Below are 27,716 nucleotides of genomic sequence, written 5' to 3' on the forward strand. Positions count from 1 at the left end.
CCGTCCGTGCGCTCATCCCGGAGGCGGCGGTGCGGGCAGTCAGTCCGTCAACCCCGGTGGAGCGGGGTCGGTAGAGCAGGGGCGGCGCCGTGGCCGGGGCGAGCGCGGTGATCAACAGTCGGCTCCCGGCCGGGCGCGGCGCCGGGGCGCGCGGCTGCAGCGGAGCAGGCTGGGAAGCGTAGTTCCCGACAGCGCTTGCCGCGGCCCCGGAGTTCCCCTCGCCTCCACCCGCCCAGCTCCGCCCTCCCCCGGCAGGTGTCCCCTCCTGGAATCGCGGTCCGAACCCCCCCGTCACTGCTCTGCAGGGGAGGACGCACCTGGGCCGGCGGGAAGGCTGAGCAGGCTCTTTGGAGACGCTCGGGGCTCCGGAGCGCGTGGGTGGCAAAGGCTTGCAAGCTTCTGAGGAGCATTCGGGTGAGCGGGCATCCTGACGTGGAAGCCGCCGGGAGAGCGGGCTCAGGTACAGACGCCGCCGGCCCCAGGTTTTCCTGGCTGGGCCGGGGCGTAAGAGGAGAGAGTGGTTGGGTTGGCTGCCTAGGGAGAGACGGAGGTCAGCTAGGTGGAGGTTAGCAAGGCTGTAGGGTGATGGCCTTAGGGCCCAGAGAGCCCACGCGCAGTGATGGCTTCACTTATGTGAGACCAGACAACAGCCTGTCTGAGCCTTCGCGTCCTCACTGTAAAACAGGCTTAAAGCTTGAAGAAGTGTTGTGAGGATTAAGCGACCCAGCACTTAGGGTCTGGTACTTAGTGCCTACTCAGTGAAAGTTCCTTCCTTGAGGGTTCCGAGGAAGTTCTTGGACCGGGAAAGTCCTATATAACGTGCTAACCTAAAGATAGTCGGGCTTTGTTGGGCTGGGTAAATGTCAAAATCCACTGAGTTTGTTAGTCGTCGAGCTGGTTCACTTCATCCCTGAATATACCCTAAGAGGTTCTCTCTGCCAGGTTCTTGAGAGCTCCAAAGATAGAGAAAATAACCTCAAGTTTCTGAAGCATGACAGTAGTGGGGGGTGACATAGGACAAAGACCAACATTATGAAAACACATGGCATCTAGATTTACCTTCCAGAAGCCTTTTCTAATTAGATGTGTTCTCTCTCTCCTTCTTGAACCCTTGCAGCATATTTTGGGCATAACCTTTGCATATGGGCCTTATCTTGACAATTTAAGGTTCGTTCAGTTTTGCAAGTTGCTACTATGCAGTGTTTCACATGATGGTGGGATTTGAATTCAGAGATGTGATTGGAGGAAAATGAACCAAAGGGATGGATGCAGCATGGCTGGTGTAATCTCTGTATGACATTTTAGGCAAAATGTGAAAAGAGGTGAGACAGCTGTATAGTCTGTCCGGCACGAGGTGCGCAGTAATCATGTGGCCAAAAAAAGTGCTGCAGAGGAAATTCCATATCTGAAAATGATAACACTGGTTTGCATTTATGAAAATACTTTCCTATTCGCGTTCTCATTTGATTTTTACAAGAACCCTTGTGAGACAGGCAGAGTGAGGATATTTTTTTCCCCAATGATAGTTATAAGAGGCCCAGAGAGGTGATGTGACTGATTCAAGGTCATCCAGGTGGTCAGTAAGCCTGTCTTCTCTCCTTGCAACTGTGAACACCCCCAGCACTGACTCTCCTTTGCACATTTCAAAGTAGGGCCATACCTTTCCCAGCAGATGGGTTGAACCAGAAAATAAAGTTAATCCTCTAGAACTCTGGAAACTAGCAAGATGAACACTGGCACACAGTAGCTGCTGATTGAGAGACCAGTGTTGTTTCTGCGATTAATTGTGGTAATGGGCTGTACCCTGGGCCTCCTGTCAGAATGACAAATCTGAGCCAGAAAGAGTTAAATGAAATGGGGTGTGACCAAATTATTTTAAGTCACATTCCCAAGTTTTCCTGTACATTTGTTATTCCGAATGTCCTGTGTAACCAATAGGATGCCTTTCACCTTTTTATGTTGTGCATTTGTTACAGTTATAGTCTTCTGTTAAATAAGAACAGGACTGCTTACAGATGGAGCCAGCAGTTTTCTCAGAGAAAGCTGATAGCAGGCATATGCTGAAAATATAAAGTAATTTCATTCATATTGGAAGAAAGCATAGCAAAGGTGCCCGATAGTGTACAGTATTTCTCTCTGGTTTCCTGTGATTCCTCACAAGGAGAATGGCTACATGTGATAAAACAGAGTATTCCTTCAGAAACTAGTCATGAAAGGAAGCAGACAGGGAAATGATTTAAGTTAAAGTCATAGTTGGCAGTCAAAGCAGAGATGCAAGAGCTATCCTACAGCCCCAGAGTCATTCTCCAGGAGGATGCTGACACCAAAATAAAGAAAGTGAGTTGTGAAAAGGAATTTCTGATCAGTCTCTATCTGTATGATAAGTGTTGGAAGCTGGAAGGTACTAACGGATGAGTGAGGAAGGTAGAACATTTAACCTAATGTTAAAACTTAATGGAAAGATATTACCAGTTCCAGTCAGTTTAGCTCTTTTTTTTTAGACAAGAGTCTCACTCTGCCTCCCAGGCTGGAGTGCAGTGGTGCACCTCAGCTCACTACAACCTCCGCCTCCCTGGTTCAAGCGATTCTTCTGCCCCAGGCTCCTGAGTAGCTGGGATTACAGGCACCCACCACTACACCTGGCTAAATTTTGTATTTTAAGTAGAGACGGGGTTTCACCATGTTAGCCAGGATGGCCTCGATCTCCTGACCTCGTGCTCTGCCCGCCTCAGCCTCACAAAGTGTTGGGATTACAGGCGTAAGCCACTGAGCCTGGCCTGTTTAGCTCTTTATATTTAATGCCTATATCTTATTTTAAGGGAGAAAAGATGTCAATATGCCTATGACTTATCGGTTAAAACCCATGATCATTTCTGGACTGTATCTTGTATGTTTGATTTTTCTACTTTCTATTTAGAAGATGAAAATGTAAAATTGAAACAGAACTCCTAGAGCTGCAAGGGACCTTACAGATCATCTTGTGTAGCCATTTATTCCTGTAAATGAGGAAACTGATATATTGACAGTAACTGTCACATGGCAGAAAGTAAAAAAGTTCAATGTGGCAGTTATAACGAAGTATTTTAATTATTCATATTGGAATGTGTAACATACCTCATTAGGAACGGTAGTAGATATTGTTGGTTGTCTATTCAACATTCAGTCCACCCTCTTCTTTTTTATAGTAGCCTATATCAGTGTTTACACAGTAGGAAAGGTGACCCCATTAGCCTCTGAGAGGTACACTCTCAAGTCTATGGTAGGCAAGAGGAACAGGATCTTCTTAACTGGCCTCTAAGAGTTTAGGAGGAGGCATGTGACCCAGTTCTGGTCACTGTAAAGAGATACAACGAATCTGGGTCTGCCATGTTGTTGTTGAGTCAGTCGGCAACCAGCCCCAGTGCTGCCCTTCTTCTGGATCTCTTGTTATATAATATAAAAATATCCTTATTGTTGAGTCAATTTGAGATGTAGTTTTCTGTTACTTGAAGCTGAAAGCCTCCTAAGTGTTAAAGATGAAATGTGAAAGTATATTCTTTGGATGGACTGAAAGACTGCTTCTTAGAGCTGATTAAAAGCAACCACCACAAACCACAGGCACAGGAAATGTGATGGTATATTATCATATAACAGATAACAGCATGGGTTTTAACATCAGACAGTCTGAACCCAGATCTCTACTGGCAGATTGACTGTGGCCAAGTTTCTATAACTTCTCTTAAGCCTTACTTTCTTTATCTCTTAAACTGAGGATAATAATACTACATGGGGTTATTATAAAAACTAAATGAGATAATTTGTGTCAAGGATGCTTCAAAGGATGTGGTGGCTGGTAAGAGCTAAAGGAGCAGTGACTACGTTGGTGAATTGTGAATTAAATCGTATGTATAGTATAATTAACAACAAACATCTAAAAGCTAATTACTGTGTAATCATGATCATGTTAAATGATACCACAGAGATGCAATCAGCAAAATCCAAAATACAGGAAGCTCTACATGACAAACAACTATTTCTTCAATAAATAAATTGCAAGAAAAATAAAAGGAGAAAAAGCCTATAGATACTCAGAAATGCAAGAGACAAATAACAAATGTAATGTGTGATTTTAATTTGAAAAAGCAGCTGCTAAAAATTCACATTAATGAGACAACTGGGAAAATGTGAACACAGAATATTTGATTATATTAAGGTCTGTTTTTTTGTTGTTGTTTTTGAGACAGAGGCTCACTCTGTCACCCAAGCTGGAGTGCAGTGGTGTAATCTTGACTCACTGCAACTTCCACCTTCCTGGTTCAAGCAATTCTCATGTCTCAGCCTCCGGAGTGACTGGGCGTACAGGCACGTGCCACCATGCCCGGCTAATTTTCATATTTTTTTGTTTTACTTTTTTTTAGTGGAGATGGGGTTTCACCATGTTGGCTAGGCGAGAACGCTTGACCTAAAGTGATCCGCCCACCTCGGCTTCCCAAATTGCTGGGATCACAGGCATGAACCACAGCGCCTGGACTAAGGTCTTATTTAAAAATTTTTTTCAATGTGATAACAGTATCAATTTTTTTTTTCGAAAAGTCCTTACTTTTTGGAGTGATAAACTGAGTATTTACAGAAGAAATAATATCAGGAATTTACTTTAAAAATAATCCAGTGTGGGAGACAGGGTAGAGTGGTGGGGTAGGGGTATTGATGAAATGACTGGCCATGATTTGATAATGGTTGAAGCTGACTGATGGAGCTTTATTAAACCATTCTCTTTCTCTTTTTCTTTTTAAATACAGTTTTGTTACGACATATTTCACATATCATAAATTCACCTTTTAAAATGCACAGTTCATGGTTTTTGGTATATCCACCCACTTTGGCCTTCCAAAGTGCTGGAATAACAGGTGTGATCCACCACCCTGGCCATGAATATATTTAATGTCACTGAATTGTATGCTTAAAAATAGTTAAAATGGCCAATTTTATGTTATGTACATTTGTCACAATTCAAGAAATTAGTAATGTAATATAAATATGCAGAAAAGCCTTGAATTATACACTTTAGGCCAGGCGTAGTGGCTCACGCCTGTAATCCTAGCACTTTGGAGGCCAAGGCGGGTGGATCACCTGAGATCGGGAGTTCAAGACCAGCCTGATCAACATGGTGAAACCCCGTCTTAAAAAAAAAAAAAAAAAATTTAAAAAAAATTTAAAGAATTATACACTTTAAATAGATGAATTATGTGATATGTGAATTATATCTTGTCTAAAAAAATCCTTTGATATCCCAAGATTATAAAAATATTGTTGCAAAAGCATTAAAATTTGCTTTTCCCAATTATGTCTCTAATCAATCTATGATTAATTTTGATGTATAGTACAAGGCAGGGATCTAATCACATCTTTTCTCACACGGGAAACTAATTGTTTCAGCAGCATTTATTGAATATGTAACTTTCTCTCGGCTATAGATTAAGCTCTCCAGTATATGTGAATCTGCTTGCTGGCTTACTTCGTTGTCACTATGTTATGTGTATCTGTCTCAGCACCAGTCCCACATTGCTTTAGTTCTCATAGTGTTAAGACTTGATGGCTATGAGGGTAAGTCTCCTTCCTCATTCTTCTTCAGGAATGCCTTGGCTCTTGTTAGTGTTTTATGTTTCATATGAACTTTAGGATAACTCTGTCATGCCCTTTGAAGAATTCTATAGAGATTTTGTTTGGAATTTTAATGAATTTAACATTAGTTTGTAAAGAAAATGATATTTTCACTATTTTGTATTTCTCGTTCACAGACATGGTATATCTCTGCTTTTATTTATATTTCTTTTATGTACTTCAAAAAAATTTTATATTTTTGCACACAAGGTATACTTTTCTTTTTAAAAAATCTTTTAATTTATTTATTATCTTAAATTTTTTTTCCTGCTCCCACTCCACCAGGAACACTTTACTTTTTAAAAATTTATTCCTAGGTATTTTTGGTGGCATCTGGAATGTCATCTTTTCACACTTATATTTTCTGATTGATTGATGCAATTGATGTTTGCATATTGATCTTGCATCTTGTAACTTTGGTGAACTCGTTTGAACAGTTCCAATGTAGTCATTGTCTGTGTTGCCTATAAACATTTTAGTATTGCCTACTATCTGTAAACAACAGTTTCTTTTTTCTTTCTTTTTTTTTTAATTGAGGCAGAGTCTCACTCTGTCTCCCAGACTGGAGTGCAGTGGTGTGATCTTGACTCACTACAACCTCCACCTCCTGGGTTCAAGCGATTCTCCTGCCTCAGCCTTCCAAGTAGCTGGGACTACAGGCGCCTGCCACCACACTCAGCTAATTTTTGTATTTTTAGTAGAGACAGGGTTTCACCATGTTGACCAGGCTGGTCTCAAACTCCTGACCTTGTAATCCACCCGCCTTGGCCTCCCAAAGTGCTGGGATTACAGGCGTGAGCCACTGCGCCCGTCTTGTTTATTTCTTTTCAATCTTCATTTCCCTTTCTTCTTTTTAAAACTGCATTGGCAAAGACCTTCAATGTTAAATAGAGGCAATAATCCCTTGCCTTCAAAGGAAATGCTTTTACTGTTTCATCATTAATTGTGATGAACTTCTAAGTTGTAGGTAGATACATATTAAAACAATTTTGAAGTTCTGGTTTAAAAAGGAAAACAATGAACATCTAATAACATCTCATGTAACCAAGTTCTTTTTTTAAAAAAACAGGGCCAGGCGTGGTGGCTCAGGCCTGTAATCCCAGTGCTTTGGGAGGCCAAGGCGGGTGGATCCATTGAGGTCAGAGTTTGAGAGCAGCCTGGCCAACATGATGAAACCTCATCTCTACTAAAACTACAAAAATTAGTTGGGTGTGGTGGCATGTGCCAGTAGTCCCAGCTACTCAGGAGGCTGAGGCAGAAGAATTGCTTGAACCCAGGAGGCAGAGGTTGCAGTAAGCCGAGAGTGCACCACTGCACTCCAGCCTGGTGACAGAGCAAGCCTCCATCTCAAAACAAAAATAAAAAACAAAAAATTAGCCAGGCATAGTGGCGAATGCCTGTAGTACCAGCTACTCAAGAGGCCGAGGCAGGAAAATTGCTGAAACCTGGGAGGCAGAGTTTGCAGTGAACTGAGATCAGACCACTGCATTCCAACCTAGGCAACAGAGCAAGACTGTCTCAAAACAAACAAACAAAGCCCAAACCAAACCAAACCAAAAAAATCCCACGATCTCATTGCATTGCGTTGCCGGGGCTGGAGTGAGGTGGCTCAAGTGATCCTCCCACCTCAGTTTCCCAAGTAGCTGGGACTATAGGGGTATAACACATACTCGATTAATTTTTGTATTTTTTGTAGAGATGGGTCTCACTATGTTGCCCAGGCTGGTCTTGAACTACTGGGCTCAAGGGATCCTCCTTACTTAGCCTCCCAAAGTGCAGGAATGGGCCACCATACCAGGCTCAGTTCCTTAATCTTCAGATAAAAACTTCCAGTCATGCAGTAAACTTTTCTTGTGGAAAACATTATATGCTGTCGCATTACTAGATTGTAAACTCTTTGAAGGATGACACTTCTTTCTTGAAACATTACCTGATCTCATTTATATACTGAGACTCAGATTTTGCCTCTCTCTTGCATCCTGAAATGGACACACTGGATACCACCCAAAAGTTCATGCATGGTAGTCTTATGCTAAACAATCTAAATTAGCATTTAGGATCTTTTTATTACACCTCAATTCAACTACTTGTAATCATGTGTATTTTTTTTTGTTCTACTGAGCTAGGCACTGCTGGAGCTAAAAAGATGAGTAAGACCCAGTTATGCCTCCCAGGAGCATGTGTCTGGTGGAGGAGATAAGACAAGCACATGCATGTACATGCAAGTAAAAACACAAAACACAGAGTTAAATACTAAACCAGAGATATTAATACAAACCTCTTGGAGTTCAAAGAAAAAACAGTAACATTAGCTGGGCAGGTGAGAAAAAGGAACCATTGGGAAGAATGAGGAAAAATCTCATGGAGGATGTATCATTTGAGACAGAACTTAAAAATTTTTAAAATGTAGTAGAGGGTACTGGCAGAGTGGTGTTACCATTGGAGGGAATAGCACGCAAGGTATGAAAGTAGGAACAAGGAGGCCAGTTTCAGAGGCTCCGTTTGCCAGGAATACGTGGAGTATACAGATCAGAACATGAATAATAAAAATAGAAATGATAGTTTGAATGCCAATGTAGGGTTTTAGTAATGCTGTTGTCCCCAGAGAGCCACTGAAGGAGTTTTGAGTGGGATTATGATGTGGAGGCTTGCTCCTCTCCCATCCTTTGTCCCCTGAGCAGTATTACATGCTTTGCCTCTGTCCAACACAGCAACATATCAAAACTTCAGCCAATGAACCAAACCTCCGGGCTCTGGACCTTCCTACAAGGTACCTCTTCTTGGAGAGCTACCCAAAATACAACAGAAACCAGGCACTAGATTCTAGTAAATGTGCACCCAGTCTGTGCACATACATTGTGTTCAAAGGGTGTTCAGAGTAGATGGTGTTCAGATGAGAGTACAGATAATGGTGGTTATAATATTAATATGGGGGGGTTGTGATTTCAGGGTATCAAAGAATAAACTGATGAAAAGAAGATGAATGGAGATAGTAAATTCCAACTGAGCCGGGAGAATGAATTGTATGTGGTCAGGCTTTCAAGGCAGACAACACTTAAATTGGCACTAGGGTACAAAGAGTGAAATCTTAACAACTAGGGGGTTATTTTGAGGCCACTCATCAAGACTTAGAAACACTAGCCCTCCTGGTGCAATGTTGAAAAGACTGGATGCTGCAGCTGTTGAGATGGACCTGGAGAAGCTGCGTGTGTTTGATGATCTTAAGTTTTTCTGTGAGGTGGACTTTGAGGTTACTGGTGTAGAGGGGAGGGAAGTACCCTTGGCAGTGGCAGAACTTGAAGGTCTGAGCAAGCTGCTTCCTGCTGGGGAATCAATAAAGGAGGCAGAGCAACGCTTTTTGTTTTTTTGTTTTCCTTGGCCAGGGCAGGGTTCTGTCATGGCTCTGTCGGCATGGAGAAGGGGTCCACCCGGGGCCTAGGACGACTGTAGATGGGCCTCTCTTAGCCCCCACGCCCGCGGGCTTCAGCGCGTCCCCGCTCCCTCGCACCGCAAGGTCTTCCCGGTACGGGCCGGCAGCGGCGGGAGCTGCTTTCGCTCTTCCCCTTGCAGGTACGTGTGCCGCGGGCGACCGGGGCAGGCAGGACGCGGAGGAGGCGCCCGCCATGCCCGGCCTGCCGCTCCTCGCCTCGGCTTCCCGCCAGCCGCCCCCGCGGAACGGCCTGCCGCGGCCCCTGTGAGGAGGAAGAGGCGGCGGCGGCGGCGGAGGAGGCGCCGCCCCCTTGGCGAGCTCCCCGACCCGGCGGCCTCGGCAGGACCCATGGCGGATTCCTCGCCCGCACAGTCCCTGCGGGAAGGCGGCCCCTGCGCGCCGCGGCCCTCGGCCCCCTCCCCGCCGCCGCGCCCGCGCTCCGGCTCCGAGTCCGAGGAGGCCGAGCTGTCGCTGAGCCTGGCCCGCACCAAGACCCGCTCGTACGGCAGCACGGCCAGCGTGCGGGCGCCGCTGGGCGCCGGCGTCATCGAGCGCCATGTGGAGCACCGGGTCCGCGCGGGCGACACGCTGCAGGGCATCGCGCTCAAGTACGGTGTCACGGTGAGCAGGGCGCGCCGCCGCCGCCCGGGCTGGCATCTCCCGCGCGGGAGGCGGTGCGGGTGGGGGCGGGGGCGGGGGCGGGACAGCGGATGAGGGTTGGGGGCTGGGGAGTCGCGGGTGGGGGGCTTGCGTCCCCGGGCGGCTCGGCTCCCCGGGCTGGCTCAGCGCATGCTGCTGGCGACCGCAGTGGTCGCCAAAGCTGGTCCTGCAGCGGGAGGGGCGGGCCGCCAGGGCTCCCTCCCCAGGTAGCTGCGTTGAGGTTCCGGTGCCCCGCCCAGACTCAGACCAGATCTGTCGCTTGAGGGGGACCAAAGAGGACGGGGGTCTGGCACCCTCCGGAACCACCTTCACCCGTTTTGTAGAATCCATCACACTACTCTATATTTACGCAAAGCACAAGTGAGATGAATTTTGTTCTCTGTGAAAGCAAGCTCCGTGAGTCAGGAATGGTGCAGTTGTTCCTACTGAGTGATCCTGGTTCTATCGATTATGCTTCTTCATGTAGAAGTGAAATTACACCCTCAGGGCTCACTGGCAACCACGAATGTGACACCTGTCGCTAAGCAGCAGCCAAGAACTGTGGTCTAGGCAAGCTGGAGGGCTGCGTTTGTTACAAATTTATAAGTGTGTGTGTCTTGGGTGTATTGCATTACACCTCTGGGAAGAACATGGAAACCTGAGGGAACAAATTGTTTCATTAAAATTACTTATAATTAACTGTGAGCTATGTGATGGCCTTTTTACATTTGGGCTCTGTATCAATTTTCAATGTTCTTTCCCGAAACACCTTAGACAGCAATGGGAAGAAAGAAGATCTTATCTATATCTTTTTTTTTTTTTTTTTTTTTTTTTTTTTTTTTTTTTTTTTTTTTTTTTTTTTTTTTTTTTTTTTTTTTTTTTTTTTTTTTTTTTAAGTGAAACTCTTTCTGGCCCTTTACCGAATGAGGGCGAATCAGTAATGTTTTTTGCACATTTAAGCCAGTATATGTTTACCTATCAGGTCCTTCTATCCTTTAAATATTTTGAGAGGAAGGACCTTGCCGTACAGTCATGTATTGACTTTAGCATGCCATGGAGAGCCCCATTCTGCCCTCTTGGGAGTTCTCTAAATGTGAACATAGAACTACAATTCTCCATGTACATTAATGGGGCCTGGTGTGGGTCAGAGCCAGAGGAAAGCAAAGTGGGGAAATACCAGCAGCTACGACCCTCTGCTGAATGCCTCCTGTGTGCCAGGCATTGCATTTGTCTTGTTTCATCTTTATCTTGTTTAACTTTGATAGTAAGCCTAGGAGGTAGGTGTAATTAATCTTTTTACAGATGAGAAGATGGATGAGTGGTAAGGAGGTTTTGCAAGTATGATCATTCATTGAGACTGGCTTGAATTAACGGTGATAAAACATTTGCTTTTCTCTATTTACTCTTTAATATGATTTTTTATGAAAATATGTAATATTTTCTCTATATTACTTGTGATATCCATCCTTATTTTTATCCTAGTTTTATTGGGAGCTCTTTTAGCACCCCAGCTACTGAAGAAGGAAAGTCTTTTCTGTCTGGTTTACAGGCATCTTGCCTTACTAGGCTAGTGACTGCATCTAGGAATCTATGATATATAGAAGAGTGTTATTTCCCATGCTGTCTTTCCATGCAATCTCTGTGAGACCCACAGCCCTCTGTGGTTTCACTTGAGTTGATTATAGATAGCTCCTATACATCTGTCTACTGCAGTTCTCTACCTTTGATCAAATGCTTTCTAATCCCTGTTATGTCTAATATAATATCATTACCCTTTTAACCTTATTATCCTTTTTTAAAATTAAAGTATAAATCAGCTTTTTCATTGCTTTTATAAAGACTTTGATTTTTAAGAGTTAAACACAAGTATAATGAATCAGGAATTATGATTGATAGTGACACATAGTTCATTACAGGGTTTCCCAACCTCAGCCCTGTTGATGTTATGGTCCAGATAACTCTTTTGTTGTAGGGGGTTGTCCTGTAGCAGTGTAGAGTATTTAGTAGCATCTCTGGCCTCTACCCACTAGATTTCTAGCACTCACCCACCCCTATTCAGGCATTGTCAAATGTTCCCTTGGAGGCAAACTTACCCGTGATTGAAGACCACTGATTTATTACATATATTTCTCATTATTTTGGGCCCTGGCTTATAGTTGATAAAAATTTTAGAGACTCCTCCACTGGTAATATAGAATCAGTGAAAGTGATAATACTTATCATGACAGTGAAGTGATATTCTTGTTTTAATAGCTTTAGTTTTTGTTTTGTTTTGTTTTGTTTTTGAGACAGGGTCTTACTCTGTTACCCATGCTGGAGTGCAATAACATGGCTCACTGCAGCCTCAACTGCCGTTGCTCAAGTGATCTTCCCACCTCAGCCTCTTGAGTAGTTGGGACTGTAGGCTCAAGCCACATGCCCAGCTAATTTTTTTTTTTTAATTTTTTTGTAGAAATGGAGACTCACTGTGTTGCCCAGGCTGGTCTTTAACTCCTGGGCTCAAGCAATCCACCCACCTCAGCCTCCCAAAGTGCTGGGACTACACGTGTGAGCCACTGCATTGGCCTAATATCTGCAGATATTAATTGGGTTTACTCACTGTGAGATTTCAAGGTGGAAACTAAAAAGACAGAAAAATATTTTTCTTCTCCTGACTGAACAGAAAGAAGTCAAGCAAATTAGGTTTTTAATGTTGACTGGCAAGATCATCTACAACATATTTAAATTATTTTTTTAAAGGGTCAAAATGAGATATTGGGGGCTTAGAGACCCAAGACATTACGCCTAGAAATTAAGTCAGTCCAGGCAAACAGTTGACCTTTATATACTATGTCTGGCAATCCTACATAGATGAGCAGGAACTCTCAGGGAAGCCTGTCTCTTCATGGCAGCCGCTCAGCCACCCAGCTGGGTGTCCAGGCAGGCCTTTAGTCCTTTGGTGGAGGACTGGTAAGAGCCAGTAGTACTCTAGGTATGAGGAGGTTCCCAGAGCAGAGACTCCGACAGGGGGTGGAGATGGAGCTGGTTGCCAGCCCTGGATTATAAGGGCAACAAGGTGGGAAGCCATTTTCTGAAGTGGTGCTGAAGGACTGGCAGTGGGGCACATCTCAGGATGTGGGAATATATTCATGTTCCTCAAACTTGCCTAGGCAGGACAGGAGTGCCCTGAGGCAAACTGGAAATAAAGGATTCTAGCTGACATTGGATCTATGGGATTGGCATATCCAGAAAAGGAGTCTAGGAGTCTCTGCTTTTTTTTTTTTTTTTTTTTTTTTTTTTGAGATGGAGTCTTGCTCTGTGACCCAGGCTGGAGTGCAGTGGTGCGATCTCGGCTGACTGCAACCTCTGTCTCCTGGGTTCAAGCTTTTTTCCTGCCTCAGTCACCCAAGTAGCTGGGACTATAGGCATGCACTACCATGCCCAGTTAATTTTTGTATTTTCAGTAGAGACAGGATTTCACTCTTTTGGCCAGGCTGGTCTTGAACTCTTGACCTCGTGATCCAACCACCTTGGCCTCCCAAAGTGCTGGGATTACAGGCGTGAGCCATTGCACCTGGCCGGAGTCTATTTTTAACAAGGATGGCTGCTTTGCTTGTTTCCAAAGCATTGTTTCTCCTTGGCCTTCTTGCACTCGCTGTTCCATCTGTCTTTCCCTAATAGCTGGATGCAGGGCCAGCTTCATGGGCATGTGACCTGTGCAGTCACACAAGACCCCATGCTTAGAAAGGCCTCACACTTGGTTTAATGTCCTGGTGTCATCTCTTGAAATTTTTAATAGTTTGTGAACAAGGGCCTCACACTTTCATTTTTTACTGGCCCTGGGCGAATGACATAGCTGATTTTTGCTGAGTGATTTCTTCCCTCATTGCCTTCAAGTCCTTGCTCAAATATCTCCTTCTTAAGGCCTTTTGTGCACACTCTATGTCAAATTGCAGCCCTTCTCTCCCAAGCCCCCCAGTACTCCTCCCCAACTTCCCTGTCATATTTTCCTAACAGTATTGATTATTCATCCCAAATTTTTTTCTTTCCTTCAGAGCTACCTTTCTGGTGATACATTAGTGAATAAATAAGAGCCCATGTCCTCATAGAGCTTATATTTTAGTTAGTGGAGACAGTAAGTAAAAAAATAAAATGTCTGTTACGTCAGATATTGAAATCAAAAAAAAAAAAAAAATCATACAGGTGAGGGAGTTAGGGAGGGTTTGTGGAGGTGGCTGGAATTTAAAATGGTGTGATCAGGGAAGGCCATGCTGAGAAGGAGATAAGGGAGGGAGTTGTGCAGATATCTCATGAAGAACATTCCAGAAAGAAGGAATAACCAATGGTGCAAAGGCCTGAGGTGGGAACATAATTGACATCTTCCAGGAGTACTGTGGCTGGTGCTTAGAATGCACTGGGTATAGTTGGACTTGATCACTTTGGACCTTGAAGACCTTTGTAAGGGCTTTGTCTTTTTCTCTGAGTTGGGATGCATTTAATGGGTTTGAGCAGAAGAATAACATAATCTGACTTGTGCATTAAAAGGATCACTCTGGCTGCTGCTTTAAAAATGGTTTCTAGGGGCTGGGTGAGGTGGCTCACATCTGTAATGCTAGCACTTTGGGAAGCTGAGGTAGGTGGATCATGAGGTCAGGAGTTAGAGACCAACCTGGCCAACATGGTGAAACACGTCTCTATTAAAAATACAAAAAATTAGCTGGGCATGGCAGCGGGCATCTATAATCCCAGCTACTTGGGAGGCTCAGGCAGAGAATTGCTTGCACCTGGGCAGAGGTTATAGTGAGCCGAGATCGCACCGCTGCACTCCAGCCTGGGCAACAGAACAAGACTGTGTGTCCAAAAAAAAAAAAAAAATATATATATATATATATATAGTTTGTAGGGAAGCAAACCAGATAAAATGGTGGCTTTTGCAGTAATGCAGGTGGGAGAGGGTAGCAGCTTGGACCAAAGCAGTAGAGAAGGAAGGAGGTGGTGAGACGTGGCTGGGGTCCAGATGATTTGCTGATAGGCTGTAAATGTTCTGCTTGTTTTTGTTTACTATTTAGTTTGAATATCTCTCCACTAGAAATGGGCCTGGGCATCCTATCCTAGGGATGGGAAAGAAGAATGTGGAGTTTTAAGAAGGTGGCTAGGTCTGACACCAGATGGACCCAAGTTTTTCTGCTAGTGACTTAGGCGCATGCCTGTAATCCCAGCTATTCGGAAGGCTGAGGCAGGCGGATTGTTTGAACCCAGGAGGTGGAGGTTGTGGTGAGCCGAGATCACGCCCTTGCACTCCAGCCTGGGCACCTGGGCAACAAGAGCAAAAAAAAAAAAAAAAGATCATTATGACTCTTTCCTACTATCACTTTTTAAGTCATTAATAGCCATTAAAAACTGGCAATCATTATTTTCTTAACCAACTTCTATTGAGCCTGGTTGGTTTGAGGCCTTGTGCTAGATGCTGGGGCTAGAAGATAATACATGTTATTCTCTTTTTAATCATGGTGAGTTTTTCAGCGACTGCTTTGTAGCAGCTTCTAGCTACTTGTGAAGGCAGGGAACTTGTCTGATTGATATTTGTATCTTCCGTGGCTAGCCTGGAGACTGGAATATTGTGAGTTTTCCACATGCATGTGGACTTCATCCGTAAGAATGCTTGACTGGTATGAAATAGTCATGGAGCTGAGCTGACCCTGGAATATGGGGCCCAGGGCAAGGGCTGAGTGAAGAGGTGTGGCCTGCTAAAGACTTGAACTGCAAGATTTGGTTTGAGGCTCATTCTCAAATCTATAAAAGACTGCTGCCCTTGCTGCTGCTCAGTGTTTGTCTCTTCCCCTCCATTAGCAGTGGGCCTTTGCATTGAATTATGTATGAGTTTAGGCTTGGGCAGCTCTACCAGAATAAGAGGCATTTCAGGAAGTGGGTCTGGGAAACTGAAACTATTTTGGGTGCGTTGAGAAACTCTTAAATATAGTTCAAACCTCAGACATCAACTTGCTTGGATTGGCATTCCCCTGGGTGTGTTTATCTCCACTGAAACGTTAAGACTCCTTCCCGAACCCTGTATTCTAGATTTAGCTATTGCTTTTTCAGTGATCCTGGCTCCTCCCAGTTAAGAGTCAAGCCTCTTGACTCTCACTGGGAGGAGGAAATTGACCAGCTCCAGGATGCCACAGTGAATTTTTGTGCAGAAACCCTGGAGAAACCTCCAGAGAGCCATATAGAAACTGAAAGTGGAAAGGAGGTAGCCAGGTGGACCTATTATTTTCATAAACTTTTTCTTTGTCTCTTTGCTTCCTCCAGGCAGCTTACCTGTCTTTTTCCCTCTCCAGAGGCCACCTCACCGCACTGTACCCTCAGTGACTTCCTAGCCAGTTTTATTCTAAGGATTTTCTCTTCCTTTGCCAATTAGCTGCAAAGCCAAGTTGTTGCTTAACATTTCCCCTAACAAAAGTTACCGTGCTGATAAAAGGTGAAATGATTGTCATTTTTAGTGAGAATAAACATTGTGATTTAGAAACTTAGGTGCATGTAAATCTTTAGTGTTCCTAACTTTAGCCCCTGCTGCTGGTGGGGATTGCTGATCCTGGCTAGTTAAAGGAAAGAAAATAGGGCACCAAAAGTGAGAGGTATGGCGAAGTAGTCTTTAGTCATTCAGGGTTTTCATAGATTCTCATGTATTTTTTTAAAAAAACATCTTTATTGAGGTTGCAAGCCACAAAATTCACCCATCTTAAGTGTACAATTCAATGACTGTTAGTAAATTTACAGAGTTGTGAGGCCATTCCTGGAATTCAGTGTTATCCCATCACCCTGAAAAGATCCCCATGCACATCCATTCCTCTCACTCTGTTTCCTTCTTCAGTCTCAGGCAGCCACCAATATGCTTTTTAGTCTATAGATTTGCCTTTTTTGGACATTTGCCATAAATGGAATCTCATGCACTCTTCTGAGACACTGCAGGGAAGAACAAAAGCCTTTTCCTCATGCGAATGTAGCAATGGAGGGGTCTCATTGCCATCAACACCTAGAAAGTAACAAGAGACAGACGTGGGGGTGAATCTTGGGAAAATCACTTAATATTTAAGTCTGTTTTCTATAAAGTAATAATAATCAAATGAGAGCTGTGTCTGTATATGAAAACATACTGCAAGCCACACAGTTCTGTGTAAATGTTATTATGTATTCTGAAACATTTTTGGATGAGCTTCTCTTTTAAGGAATGGAGAAGAAGAAAAAGAAGTTTTGAGTATTGCATTCACTGTTAGGTAGGTGAACTGATGATGCTGGCCTAAGTGTCCTTTGGGGAGAGTTCGTGACCTTACTCAGCAGCCTGCTCTTAAGATACCTTCTGGAGGGAAGCTTTGTGAATTCCCTTCAAAGAAAACTCACTTTATAAAAAGTATTTATAGGGGAATCGTTTTATTAAAAACATTTTTTTTGAGAGAGGGTCTTGCTCTGTCACCTGGCCTGGAGTGCAGCAGCGAGATCTTGTCTAACCACAGCCTTGACCTCCCAGGCTCAAGCGATTCTCCTGCCTCAGCCTCCCGAGTAGCTAGAACTATAAGGGTGCACCACCACACCTAGCTAAGGTTTTTAGGGGATAGTTTTTGGTAGAGATGGAGTTTTATCATGTTACCCAGGCTGCTCTCAAACTCCTGGGCTCAAGCAACCCATCTGCCTTGGCCTCCCAAAGTGTTGGGACTACAGGCATGAGCCACCACACCCGGCTGGGGAGTCATTTTCAGTACGTTGTTTTTAAGTTATTGATGCCACTTGTACTACCTAGCTCACCATAATTGAACTTGTGGCCATCCTTTGCCTGTTACTTTCCTTATTCTATAATCGGTTTCTTAGTGACCAGATAGTAAATTTATATTTCATTGAGTCATACTATTCAACCTAGATTAAGGGAGACTTTTAAAATGAAAGCATTTGATCAATGTACCTTCCCACTCCCATTCTTCCATCCCTAAGAAACAGAGAATAGTCCTACATCAGTTTGAAAGGCCACACTTTCTAGTCTCAGCATTAATTGGATCTTAGGAAATGTTGAACAGAGGGTAGGTAGGAAAGCTGTGGAGTTTTCCAGCTCTTCCTTGGATTGGATCATGGCTTTTCTTAGCTTTATGTGAAGTGAAATTACCAGAACAGTAAACCCATCTGTGTTCAGACAGAAGTATAAAACATGCCAAAGCAGGCTAGGCACGGTGGCTTATGTCTGTAATCCCAGCACTTTGGGAGGCTGAGGACGGCGGATCACGAGGTCAGGAGATCAAGACCATCCTGCCTAACATAGTGAAACCCCGTCTCTACTAAAAATTCAAAAAATTAGCCGGGCATGATGGCATGCACCTGTAGTCCCAGCTACTTGGGAGGCTGAGGCTAGAGAATTGCTTGAACCCAGGAGGCGGAGGTTGCAGTGAGCCGAGATTGTGCCACTGCACTCCAGCCTAGGTGACAGAGTGAAACTCCATCTCAAAAATATATATATGTGTGTGTGTGTGTGTGTGTGTGTGTGTGTGTGTGTGCATAAAAAACAAATAAAAAACATACCAAAGCAAAAGAAAACATTGTTTCACCATTTTGGATTTTTCAGTTTCTTGTCTGTGCTATGGCAGGTGCCTCTTTCTTGCTAATCCATTTTCTGCACCCAGCTGCTGAAATCATCTTTAATTGTAATCAGATCATATCACTCCCTGCCTTCACCCTCCAGTGGCTTCTCATCATGTTTAAAATACATTCCAAATTCCTTACTTTGGCACCCAAGGCCCTGCCTGGTTGGAATTTTGCTTATTATTCGCTACACTTTAGCCACATGATTTTTTCCTGTTTTGGGGCATTTGCTGCTTCTTTTTGTAGATGGAGTGCTTTTATTCCTGGCTCTGCATGTCTGATTTCATACTTCACCATGGGTAACAGAGTTCAGAGCTGATACATTTGGCCTAAGCCATAGCTTATAAAGAACAGGTTAAGATTTTCATCACCTTTTGAAAAACCTATTAAAAGCCTTTTGTGATAGCTGAGAACAGTGATAGTATATTATGGTACTCATCTGGGCTTATCCATGTGAAATTTTCCATATATATTCTTATTTTGTGGGAGAAACATTTTTTTTTTGAGACAGAGTCTCTGTCACCCAGGCTGGAGTGCAGTGGTACAATCTCGGCTCACTGCAACCTCCACCTCCCAGGTTCAAGTGATTCTCCCACCCAAGCCTTCTGAATAGCTGGGATGAAAGGCACACACCATCATGCTCAGCTGATTGTTGTATTTTTAGTAGAGAAAGGGTTTTTCCATGTTGGCCAGGCTGATCTAGAACTTTTGACCTCAGGTGATCTGCCTGCTTTGGCCTCCCAAAGTGCTGGGATTACAGGTGTGAACCACCGCACTCGGCCAAGAAACAACATTTTATGGGAGAAAATTTCTACCTTCTTCCTTCTCATTTGATGATTACATATTGGAATCTGCCCTTACCTGTTGCTTTCTTACTTTTAACTAAATTTAATGATAATAATTACTGACATTTGAGTACTTCTTGTGTGCCGTGTGTATGTGTGTGTATGTGTGTATGTGTGTGTATGTGTGTATGTGTATAATTTTTTTTTTTGAGATGGAGTTTTGCTCTGTTGCCCAGGCTAGAGTACAGTGGTGTGATCTCAGTTTACTGCAACCTCTGCCTCCTGAGTTCAAGCAATTCTCGTACCTCAGGCTCCCGAGGAGCTGGCGTTACAGCCATGCGCCACCACACCTGGCTATTTTTGTGTTTTTTTTTTTTTTAGGTTTTATTATGTTGGTCAGGCTGGTCTCAAATTTCTGACCTCAAGTGATCTGCCCACCTTGGCCTCCCAAAGTGCTGGGATTACAGGCGTGAGCCACTGTGCCCAGTCCATATGTTGTTTTAAATACTTTACATGAATTAATTCGTTTAATCTTCACAATGATCATACTGAGAGGAAGGAACTATTGCTGTCCTTACTTTGCAGATAAGAAAACATACAGGGAATTGTTAGAAAGTAGGAAGGCCAGAATATGAACCCAGGCAGTATGGCTCCTGAACTCATGCTTCTAAGTACTACCCTGTATTAAACTCAAGACTCAAATCTGTCCCTGTCCCTAGATTTGTTCCCACCTTAATGCTAACTGTGTCTGGATATCCCTGGTGTCCTTGACTCTGGCGTCTCATGTGTCATCTTAGAGCCTAGACCCTAAAGGTCAACATACATCTTAAATGCTTACTAATGACATTGAGATGAAGATGGTACAGCTCCTGACTTCAGGAAGCTTATGGACCAGTTATAGTGAGTCACTTGTGCAGCAGTATGTACAGAAGCCAGGGGGAGCCCTGCCCTTCACTGCCTGTGGACTCCCTGACTGCGTGCATCCTCTGACTCAGTCACCTTGTCTAGTCCTCTGTGGCATTGGCCCATTGCCTGGCCTTGATGGCCTATTGTGCTCTGTTTGATGGATGTATCCATCAGCATCCCAGCAGGTTACAGATAACACTCTCAGGGGATGTGGCTGAAGAGAGTTTAATAAAGAGACATTTACTGAGTGTGAGCATGGTGAAGGAAACCAATAAGGGAAGGTGAAGCACTCAGGGGTGCTTGGCAATAGCAGGGAGACATTACCCCTAGGCCTGAAGGGCCAAGGGAACACTGGCAACATCTGGAGCCTTGGATATGGGACTCCCGATAGGAACTCTCACCAGAGAGGAATGCAGCGACTGGTTATGGTGAGCTCATTCTGCTGCTATTGGAAACCAACTAGAATTCCAAGGTCAGGGGTGCCTGGGTAATGCAGTTCTTAAAAAGTCAGACTCCTAGGATTTAGAACAAGCTCAAGAAGAGCAGGGAATGGATTGGGAGGGGAGAGTCGATTTGAAAGGAGAATAAGAAGCACACAGAAAACTTACTACCCATTTCTGATTACATCATCTTCTATGCCCACTCCTCTGACCTGTGTTAATCCATGCATGCATGCATCCATCCATCCATCCATCCATCCATCCAGAGCACTTAGTGTGTATGAGGTCTTTGTCAGGCTATGAGGCTATAGCAATAACCAGTTCTTGCCCTGAAAGAATTCATAGTGTACTCTTGCAGTTCCCAGCTCTGTTCAGCATTTTGGATCCTGGTGTTCCCATCTGTTTCTGTCTTCCATCATTATTCCCAGAAAGCAATAACTATTAGCAATTGTAGTCCCCTTCCAGTAAGCATTCCAAAGGGCACTGTATCAGCAAGAGCTCTTTCAGTTGCAAGTGACAGAAAACCTAACTCAAATTGGCCTAAACCAAAAACAAACTCCAAGTGGAGTTTAGTGGCTCTTGGAACTGAGTATGTTTTGTCTTCAGGCTGTGATCCAGATGTCTAAATTCTCACCTCTAAGGTGGCTTCAGTATCAGATTCCACAAGGTGTCAGGATGACTGTCAGCATCTCCTGCCTGTCTCCTTCCCACAGAACACAGTAGAGAACTCACCCCTTGAAGGCACTGCAAAAGTCTCCTTGCATGTCTGAATGATTCTGACATGGGCCTGTGATCTATCACGAAAGCCTGTGATACTCCACAAGGCAGGTATGAGTCACATGCTCACTCTGGAGCCAGGAGAGGCTTCGTGTCATTGGAAACCTGTGTACTAAGAGAGATGGGGCAGCTGGATGCTCAGGGGCAAGATCTAGGGGTCCTAAAAACACAATAGCATGTACCTGAACCTGCTATAGGCAGAGTGTCCAAGTTATTAACCCTCTCAAACTGGAACCAGGTCAGAGATGCTGGGATTTTTAGGTTTTAATTTTGTCTTTAAAAGGCACCTGCCCATGTTTATGTTCTCTTTCTCCCCCTAAACTAGAAACTAGAACACAAAAGACCATCCTTTTTAAAAATCACATTCCTTTAATGGAGTATATTTAGAAGAAAAAAGAAAGCTTTACATATGCTATTTGCATGGAGTCAGCTTATAATAAAGCAGGATGAACAGGGTCCACTTAGTTGACAGTTGTTTTCGCAGGCTTTTTGAAGTAGAAATATAATTTTTTTGTTTTTACTCAGAATTCATTTGGCATTAAAGGCTCCCCATAATGTGGTCCCATTAGTTGTGCACTTTAATCCAGATGTTGTATGGACTTTAGCGTCAGACAAAAATCCCAGTTTAACGATGTAAAGAGCCTTATGTACGTGGTCAAATTTACCATCTCTTTTGTGTTTTGATTTCCTCATTGGAAAGTGGAGAGTAGTTTACCATCCACTGCCAAACACTATAATCATTACTTTCTCTCTCTCTTTCAATATGTATACACACACACACACACACACACACACACACACACACACACACACATCTATATGGGGAAATGTATGTATGGAATGTACATATATTTTTATATATTCTCTCTGTTTCATATATATATATTCTCTATGTGAGTGAGTATATAAGCTCTCATTTAATCCTTTTGAAAGGTAGATGGTACCTGTTTTACACATGAGGAAAAAGGATCAATGAGATAAGTAACAAGCTTACGTTCATATGGTTTGTTGTGGTGGAGCAGGGATCTGAACCAGGTCTGGCAGTGTAAAAAGCCTATATGCTTAGCTGTTGCACCTCACTGTCAGCTACATACCTTACAAGAAAGAGTTGTGGGGAAAATTAGATGCTATGGTACTTGTAGAGTGACTGGTTTGGTGTAGGTCCCCAGGCTAGAAGGGTAGAGGATCTGTAGACATAATATGGAGTGAGAAACAGAAGAGTAGGCAGAGTTTGAGTCCTTCCTGCAATTACCAGTGTTGTGAATTTAGGCATGCTACTGACTTTCTTGTGTCTCTGTTTCCACATTTGTAAAAAAAAAAAAAAAAGATAATATCTAGATTGCAGACCTATTATGATGGTTAAATAAGATAATGCTTGTAAATTTTGTTCCCTCTTCACTCCCACCTCCCTTCCCCATCTCTGTGGTTTGTGGGAGGCATCCACAGGCTATAAAACCCTCTGTTAAAGTGTAGCTTCTTCGTCTGCCATTTGTATGATGATTCCATGGTGCATAATCTCTATGTCTGAGTGATTCTGACATGGGCCTGTGAGGAGAAAGGATCAATGAGATAAGTAACAAGCTCATGTTCATATGGCTTGTTGTGATGGAGCTGGGATCTGAACAAGGTCTGGCAGCTTCCAAATCCGGTGTGCTTAGCTGTTGCACCTCACTGTCAGCTACATTCCTCACAAGAAAGAGTTATTTGTAAGTAAATAAAGAGTTTATTTGTAAAGTGGATCTTCACGTATCCTCTAAGGTAGAAAGAATGAGACACTGGGCCGTGCGCCATGGCTCACGCCTGTAATCCCAGCACTTTGGGAGGCCAAGGCAGGTGGATTGTGAGGTCAGGAGTTCAAGAACAGCCTGGCCAACGTGGTGAAACCCATCTCTACTAAAAATACCAAAATTAGCCAAGTGTAGTGGCAGGTACCTGTAATCCCAGCTACTTGGGTGTCTGAGGCAGGAAAATCGCTTGAACCTGAGTCGAGGTTGCAGTGAGCAGAGATCGCATCATTGCACTCCAGCCTGGCGACAGAGAGAGACTCCGTCTCAAAAAAAAAAAAAAAAAAAAAAGAATGAGACACTGTATGTAAAGGGCCCCCACCTCCTTTTCTTACCTATCCCACATCTCCTGATTCTTCAAGGTCTATCTGTGATGAAGAATCAAATTGGAACCATACCTTCCCCATGAGGACTTTCTTGATGACTACAGCCCTTCCTATGCCATCCTTTCAAATTCTGGTTTGTACTTATGTCTGTCCCACCTCCTGTATCTGTTATATGGTGAGGCCTCCATATCTAGGGCTTCAGTGTCCACGTATTCAACCAACTGTGGATTGAAAATGTAGTTAGGCCCTACTATGGTTGCATCTGTACTGAACATGTACAGCCTTTTCTTTCTGTCATTATTCCCTAAACAATAAAGTGTAACAATTATTTACACAGAATTTACATTATATCACATATAAGTAATTTTTTTTTTAACACAATGTCTTTCTCTGTCACCCAGACTGCAGTACAATGCCATAATCATGGCTTACCGCAGCTTCAGCCTCCCAGGCTCAAACAATCCTTCTGCCTCAGCCTCCTGAGTAGCTGAGACTACAGGTGCAGGTCACCATGCCTGGTTGGCTTACTTTTTTAATAGATGGGGTCTTACGATGTTGCCCAGGCTGGTATGCCATTTTATATAAGGAACTTGAGCGTCTTTGGGTTTTGGTATCCACAAGGGGCCCTGGAACCAATCCCCCATGGATACCAAGGGATAACTCTATTTACTAAGCACAGTTCTAGAGACATGAGAAGGACTCCATAGGTAAAATAGCAGCAATGGTAAGTTTTTTTTTTTAATCAGATAATAGAGATGTTAAAACAAGAATGGAATTTATTAAGTGCTAAAATTTTACATTTTTAAACTTCAGAGATTTAAGTCCACTGATATTAAAAGCCGCCTTGTAGTAGAAATAGTACAGTGAGGAAAAATTAGTCTGTCCTTTTTTTTAAAATTGGGAAACAATTTCCCAACATCTCTTAAAATAACTGGAGATATCTGGGGAGGTTACCGAAACTGAATGAAGAGTCTCAAATCCCAAGAAAGCATTGTGCACATTTTGCTTATGAATATTGGTAGTTCTGTGTTGTATAATAAACCTTAATCCTTGACTTGGTTATGTGTAACTCTGTGTTTCCTTTTTTATATTTTAGATGGAACAGATTAAAAGGGCCAATAAACTGTTTACCAATGACTGTATATTTCTGAAGAAGACTTTGAACATCCCAGTTATATCAGAGAAGCCTTTGTTGTTTAATGGGCTTAACTCCATTGATTCTCCAGAAAATGAAACTGTTGATAACAGTTTTTCTCAGGAAGAGGAGCCAGTGGTGGCTGGGGAAGACCTTCCGCCTACCAGTCCTCAAGAATCTGATGTTCAGCCTGTGCAGCCTGAGGAAGTATCAGCCAGAGATTTCCTGCAGAGACTTGACTTGCAGATTAAGTTATCCACACAGGCAGCCAAGAAGCTAAAAGAAGAGAGCAGGTAAGAATACCCTGGTACAAATGTCAAAGTCTGAATAAATTACTATTAAGATGTCCTTGCTGGGCCAAATCTTTCTTCTTTCTTTTCCTTCTTTCCTTTTTTTTTTTTGCTTTAAAAACTGCATTTTAGTTCTAGAAAGGCATTTTTGGTGTATAAACTCTGAGCAGATCTACTGCCTGCTGCACGAGGCTTTATCTGTTGCAGTGTTTTTATCTGTTATTTACTATACAAAGTTTGCTTCTTTGCTTTAGTAGCATCACTGTCCAGCTAGCAATTCTGGATAGCAGCCAAGTAAAATGCCTCTCTCATTGACACTTTCAAGAGAAGCAGTGTCATAGAAAATACCTGTAAAATATTGATCTTTATAAAACTTGTGAAAGACATTGTCTGTTATTTGTTACTGAGTATTTCCTACATAAGATCTCATGTGAGCTTTTTTCTTTGTTTTTTAAATTTGGTGTTAGGATAAACCTTTCTCTCTCCTATGGAATTGGTTTCCTTTTTTCTTTATGATTTGATTTCAAAAAAGCACAATCTACTGTGTTTCCTTTTTTGCTCTGGCTACTGGGAAGCTTGCAACTAAAATTGATACCTGGGTTCAGCTACTATAATATTTCTTATGATTAATACCTTGGTTTCCTTCTTCTTTCCTTAGTCCTGATTTTTTTATTTCTATTTTATTCATCTTATTATATATATGCCTTTTGTTGGTGGTACCTTAAATCCTTTTGAGAAAGAGGTGGAATATAGGAAACGTAAACAAATATAAATATGAATATAATTTAGTATAGATTTAAAATATATTTAAATATAATATAAACAAATATAAACACATAAATGAATGACATTATTTATTCCAATAACTGAGATACAAATAAAATGGAGACAGTAAGATGTTTCTTAAGTATTGGCATTTCATACAACTTTCTAGGCATGAACAATATTCTAAGTTGATATATTCCTTCTTTGGCAAGTAGATATTAAATTGTATAATACATTTATGTTTTAGTTTTTTGAATACAGTTCTACATACTGATTTATGCTGTATTTATTTTCTTTCAGAGATGAAGAAAGTCCCTATGCAACTTCCCTCTATCACAGTTAGGTGATTTGGGGACATAATTGAAACCAAAATTAAGATATGTTTGGACCATAAAGAATCCAACAAATGAAGATTCAAAAACATCCCTTCTGGATTCTCATAGTGTTCATCTTAAAATCATAACTAGGTAGTTCTACCTGCTGCAGTTGCACTGAAGTGATTAGTTCCCTCTGGCTTTCTATAATAGTAAGTCTTTGTTATGGCATGATGGCAAGGTTGTATCCTAAAGCTCATCACTTTTGTAGGTGGTGTTAGTTTTTAGACTAGCTTTTATAAATACTAATTGACATAAAGTATCAGAGACCTATTTATATATTTAGGCTAAAAATAATGTCTATCTCCTTATGCAATCCTGATTATGTAAAAATATGGTTGCTGTTCAAGTGATGCTGAATTAGCTGTGTGTTTATAACTTAAGTGCTATAAATATACACATATATATTTCAATATGTCTTACATATTCTGTATTAATATAAAGAACCAAATTTTGTCTGCTATTTTGTAAAAATAAACCACAAAAGTCTGAATGAGAAAATAAACTATGTTTTCAAACTTGAATCTTAATTTTTTTAATAAATGAGAAAATAAAATTGACATTTATGTTATATATTTAAATGGTGATAGCCCCTTCTTCACTTTAATGGTTTTTATTATTATAAATATGAATTTTTGAAAAAAGTATTGATAATCTAAAAGTGAATCAATTACAGTTACTAGTAATCTTGGCATTTTCATTGACCTAATATGATTCAGATGTAGTGAAAATATGGAATAAATCAAAAGAACAAATAAATAATACCATAATCTGATGTTATATTGCAGAATTCTAGTTTAGATTTCATTGCTAGGTTACTTTATAGAGTGTTTGGTAATATTGTACTTTTTTGAATTGAGAGATTTTTATTCCCATAATTTAATTGGTCTTTATTATATGTATAGTTTACAGTAGTACACTTTAAGCAATATATCATTTATAATTATATATTATTTTGGTCTCGATTTCTATTCACCTGTTACATTAAATAAATCTTTAGGCTTCCACTGAAATCCCCCATATCTACCCCATCTCAACATAGCAAAAATAATTTCATTTTCCTCTTTTTATTACTTTTTTTCCTCTCTTTTATCTTCCCTCATTTTCTTTCCTTCTGTCTCACTTCTTCAGGTCATCCAGTAAGCAAGAAACAAATGCCCTTAGGTGTTAATGCATCAGAGCTCGCAGAATTAGAACCGTACACTTCCAAAGCCTAAGGCTGACCAACTGCTGCATCAATGGGAAACAGTAGCTGTCAGCCCTTGTCTTGCTGATTTTCTTGTTTGTTCATAACATACATAATCCTTTGTGTCTTTTCTTTTTTTGTCATGTTATAGCATCTTTGAAATAGGGTATTCTCTGGCCAGACACAGTGGCTTATACCTGTAATCTCAGCACTTTGGGAGGCCGAAGTGGGCGGATCATGAGGTTAGGAGTTTGAGACTAGCCTGCCCAGCATGGTGAAACCCCATCTCTACTGAAAACACAAAAAATTAGCCGGGAATGGTGGCACACACATGTAATCCCAACTGTTTGGGAGGCTGAGGCAGGAGAATTGCTTGAACCTGGGATGCGGAGGTTGCAGTGAACAGAGATCATGCCACTGTACTCCAGCCTGGGTGACAGAGTGAGAACTTATCTCAAAAAAAGGTGTTTTTTTTGTTTTGTTTTGTTTTTTTAAATAGGGTGCTCTCTTGATCATGCTTTGCTGTTTTCTTGTATTCATTACCTGAACTGTGGGGAGTTAGTTGGATGAAGAGAGACCTAAATGAAAAATATAAGGGAAGGAAAACAGGTATGTATGTAAGAAAAGGTTCAAACAAG

At 42.3% G+C, this 27,716-nt stretch overlaps 2 protein-coding genes across 6 annotated transcripts in view; one reads left to right on the forward strand and one right to left on the reverse strand.

Moving 5' to 3' along the window:
• TMOD2 (tropomodulin 2) overlaps nucleotides 1-402 on the reverse strand; it is a 56,879-nt gene extending 56,477 nt beyond the window's left edge. The window contains exon 1 of one of the 3 annotated variants that reach the window (XM_017504627.2): nucleotides 318-402. The gene's annotated coding sequence lies outside the window, so the exon portion shown is untranslated. Of the gene's footprint in view, nucleotides 140-317 lie in introns of those variants that run through there. The other 2 variants (XM_017504626.2, XM_017504625.2) reach the window with 2 other exon arrangements.
• On the forward strand, nucleotides 133-26,416 carry LYSMD2 (LysM domain containing 2). 3 transcript variants are annotated; one of them, XM_017504629.1, is made up of 3 exons: nucleotides 133-460; nucleotides 24,425-24,756; nucleotides 25,819-26,416. In XM_017504629.1, exons 2-3 carry the CDS (start codon nucleotides 24,425-24,427, stop codon nucleotides 25,859-25,861), a joined length of 375 nt encoding a protein of 124 aa, XP_017360118.1. In that variant the 5' UTR covers nucleotides 133-460; the 3' UTR covers nucleotides 25,862-26,416. The 3 variants fall into 3 exon arrangements, with proteins under 3 accessions (XP_017360118.1, XP_017360117.1, XP_037585881.1); XM_017504628.1 differs by lacking the exon at nucleotides 133-460 and adding an exon at nucleotides 9,211-9,691; XM_037729953.1 differs by lacking the exon at nucleotides 133-460 and adding an exon at nucleotides 9,957-10,090.
• Nucleotides 26,417-27,716: the final 1,300 nt, after the last annotated feature.

The sequence above is a fragment of the Cebus imitator genome, unplaced genomic scaffold (assembly GCF_001604975.1).
Source record: "Cebus imitator isolate Cc_AM_T3 unplaced genomic scaffold, Cebus_imitator-1.0 Scaffold325, whole genome shotgun sequence".
NCBI lineage: Eukaryota > Metazoa > Chordata > Mammalia > Primates > Cebidae > Cebus > Cebus imitator.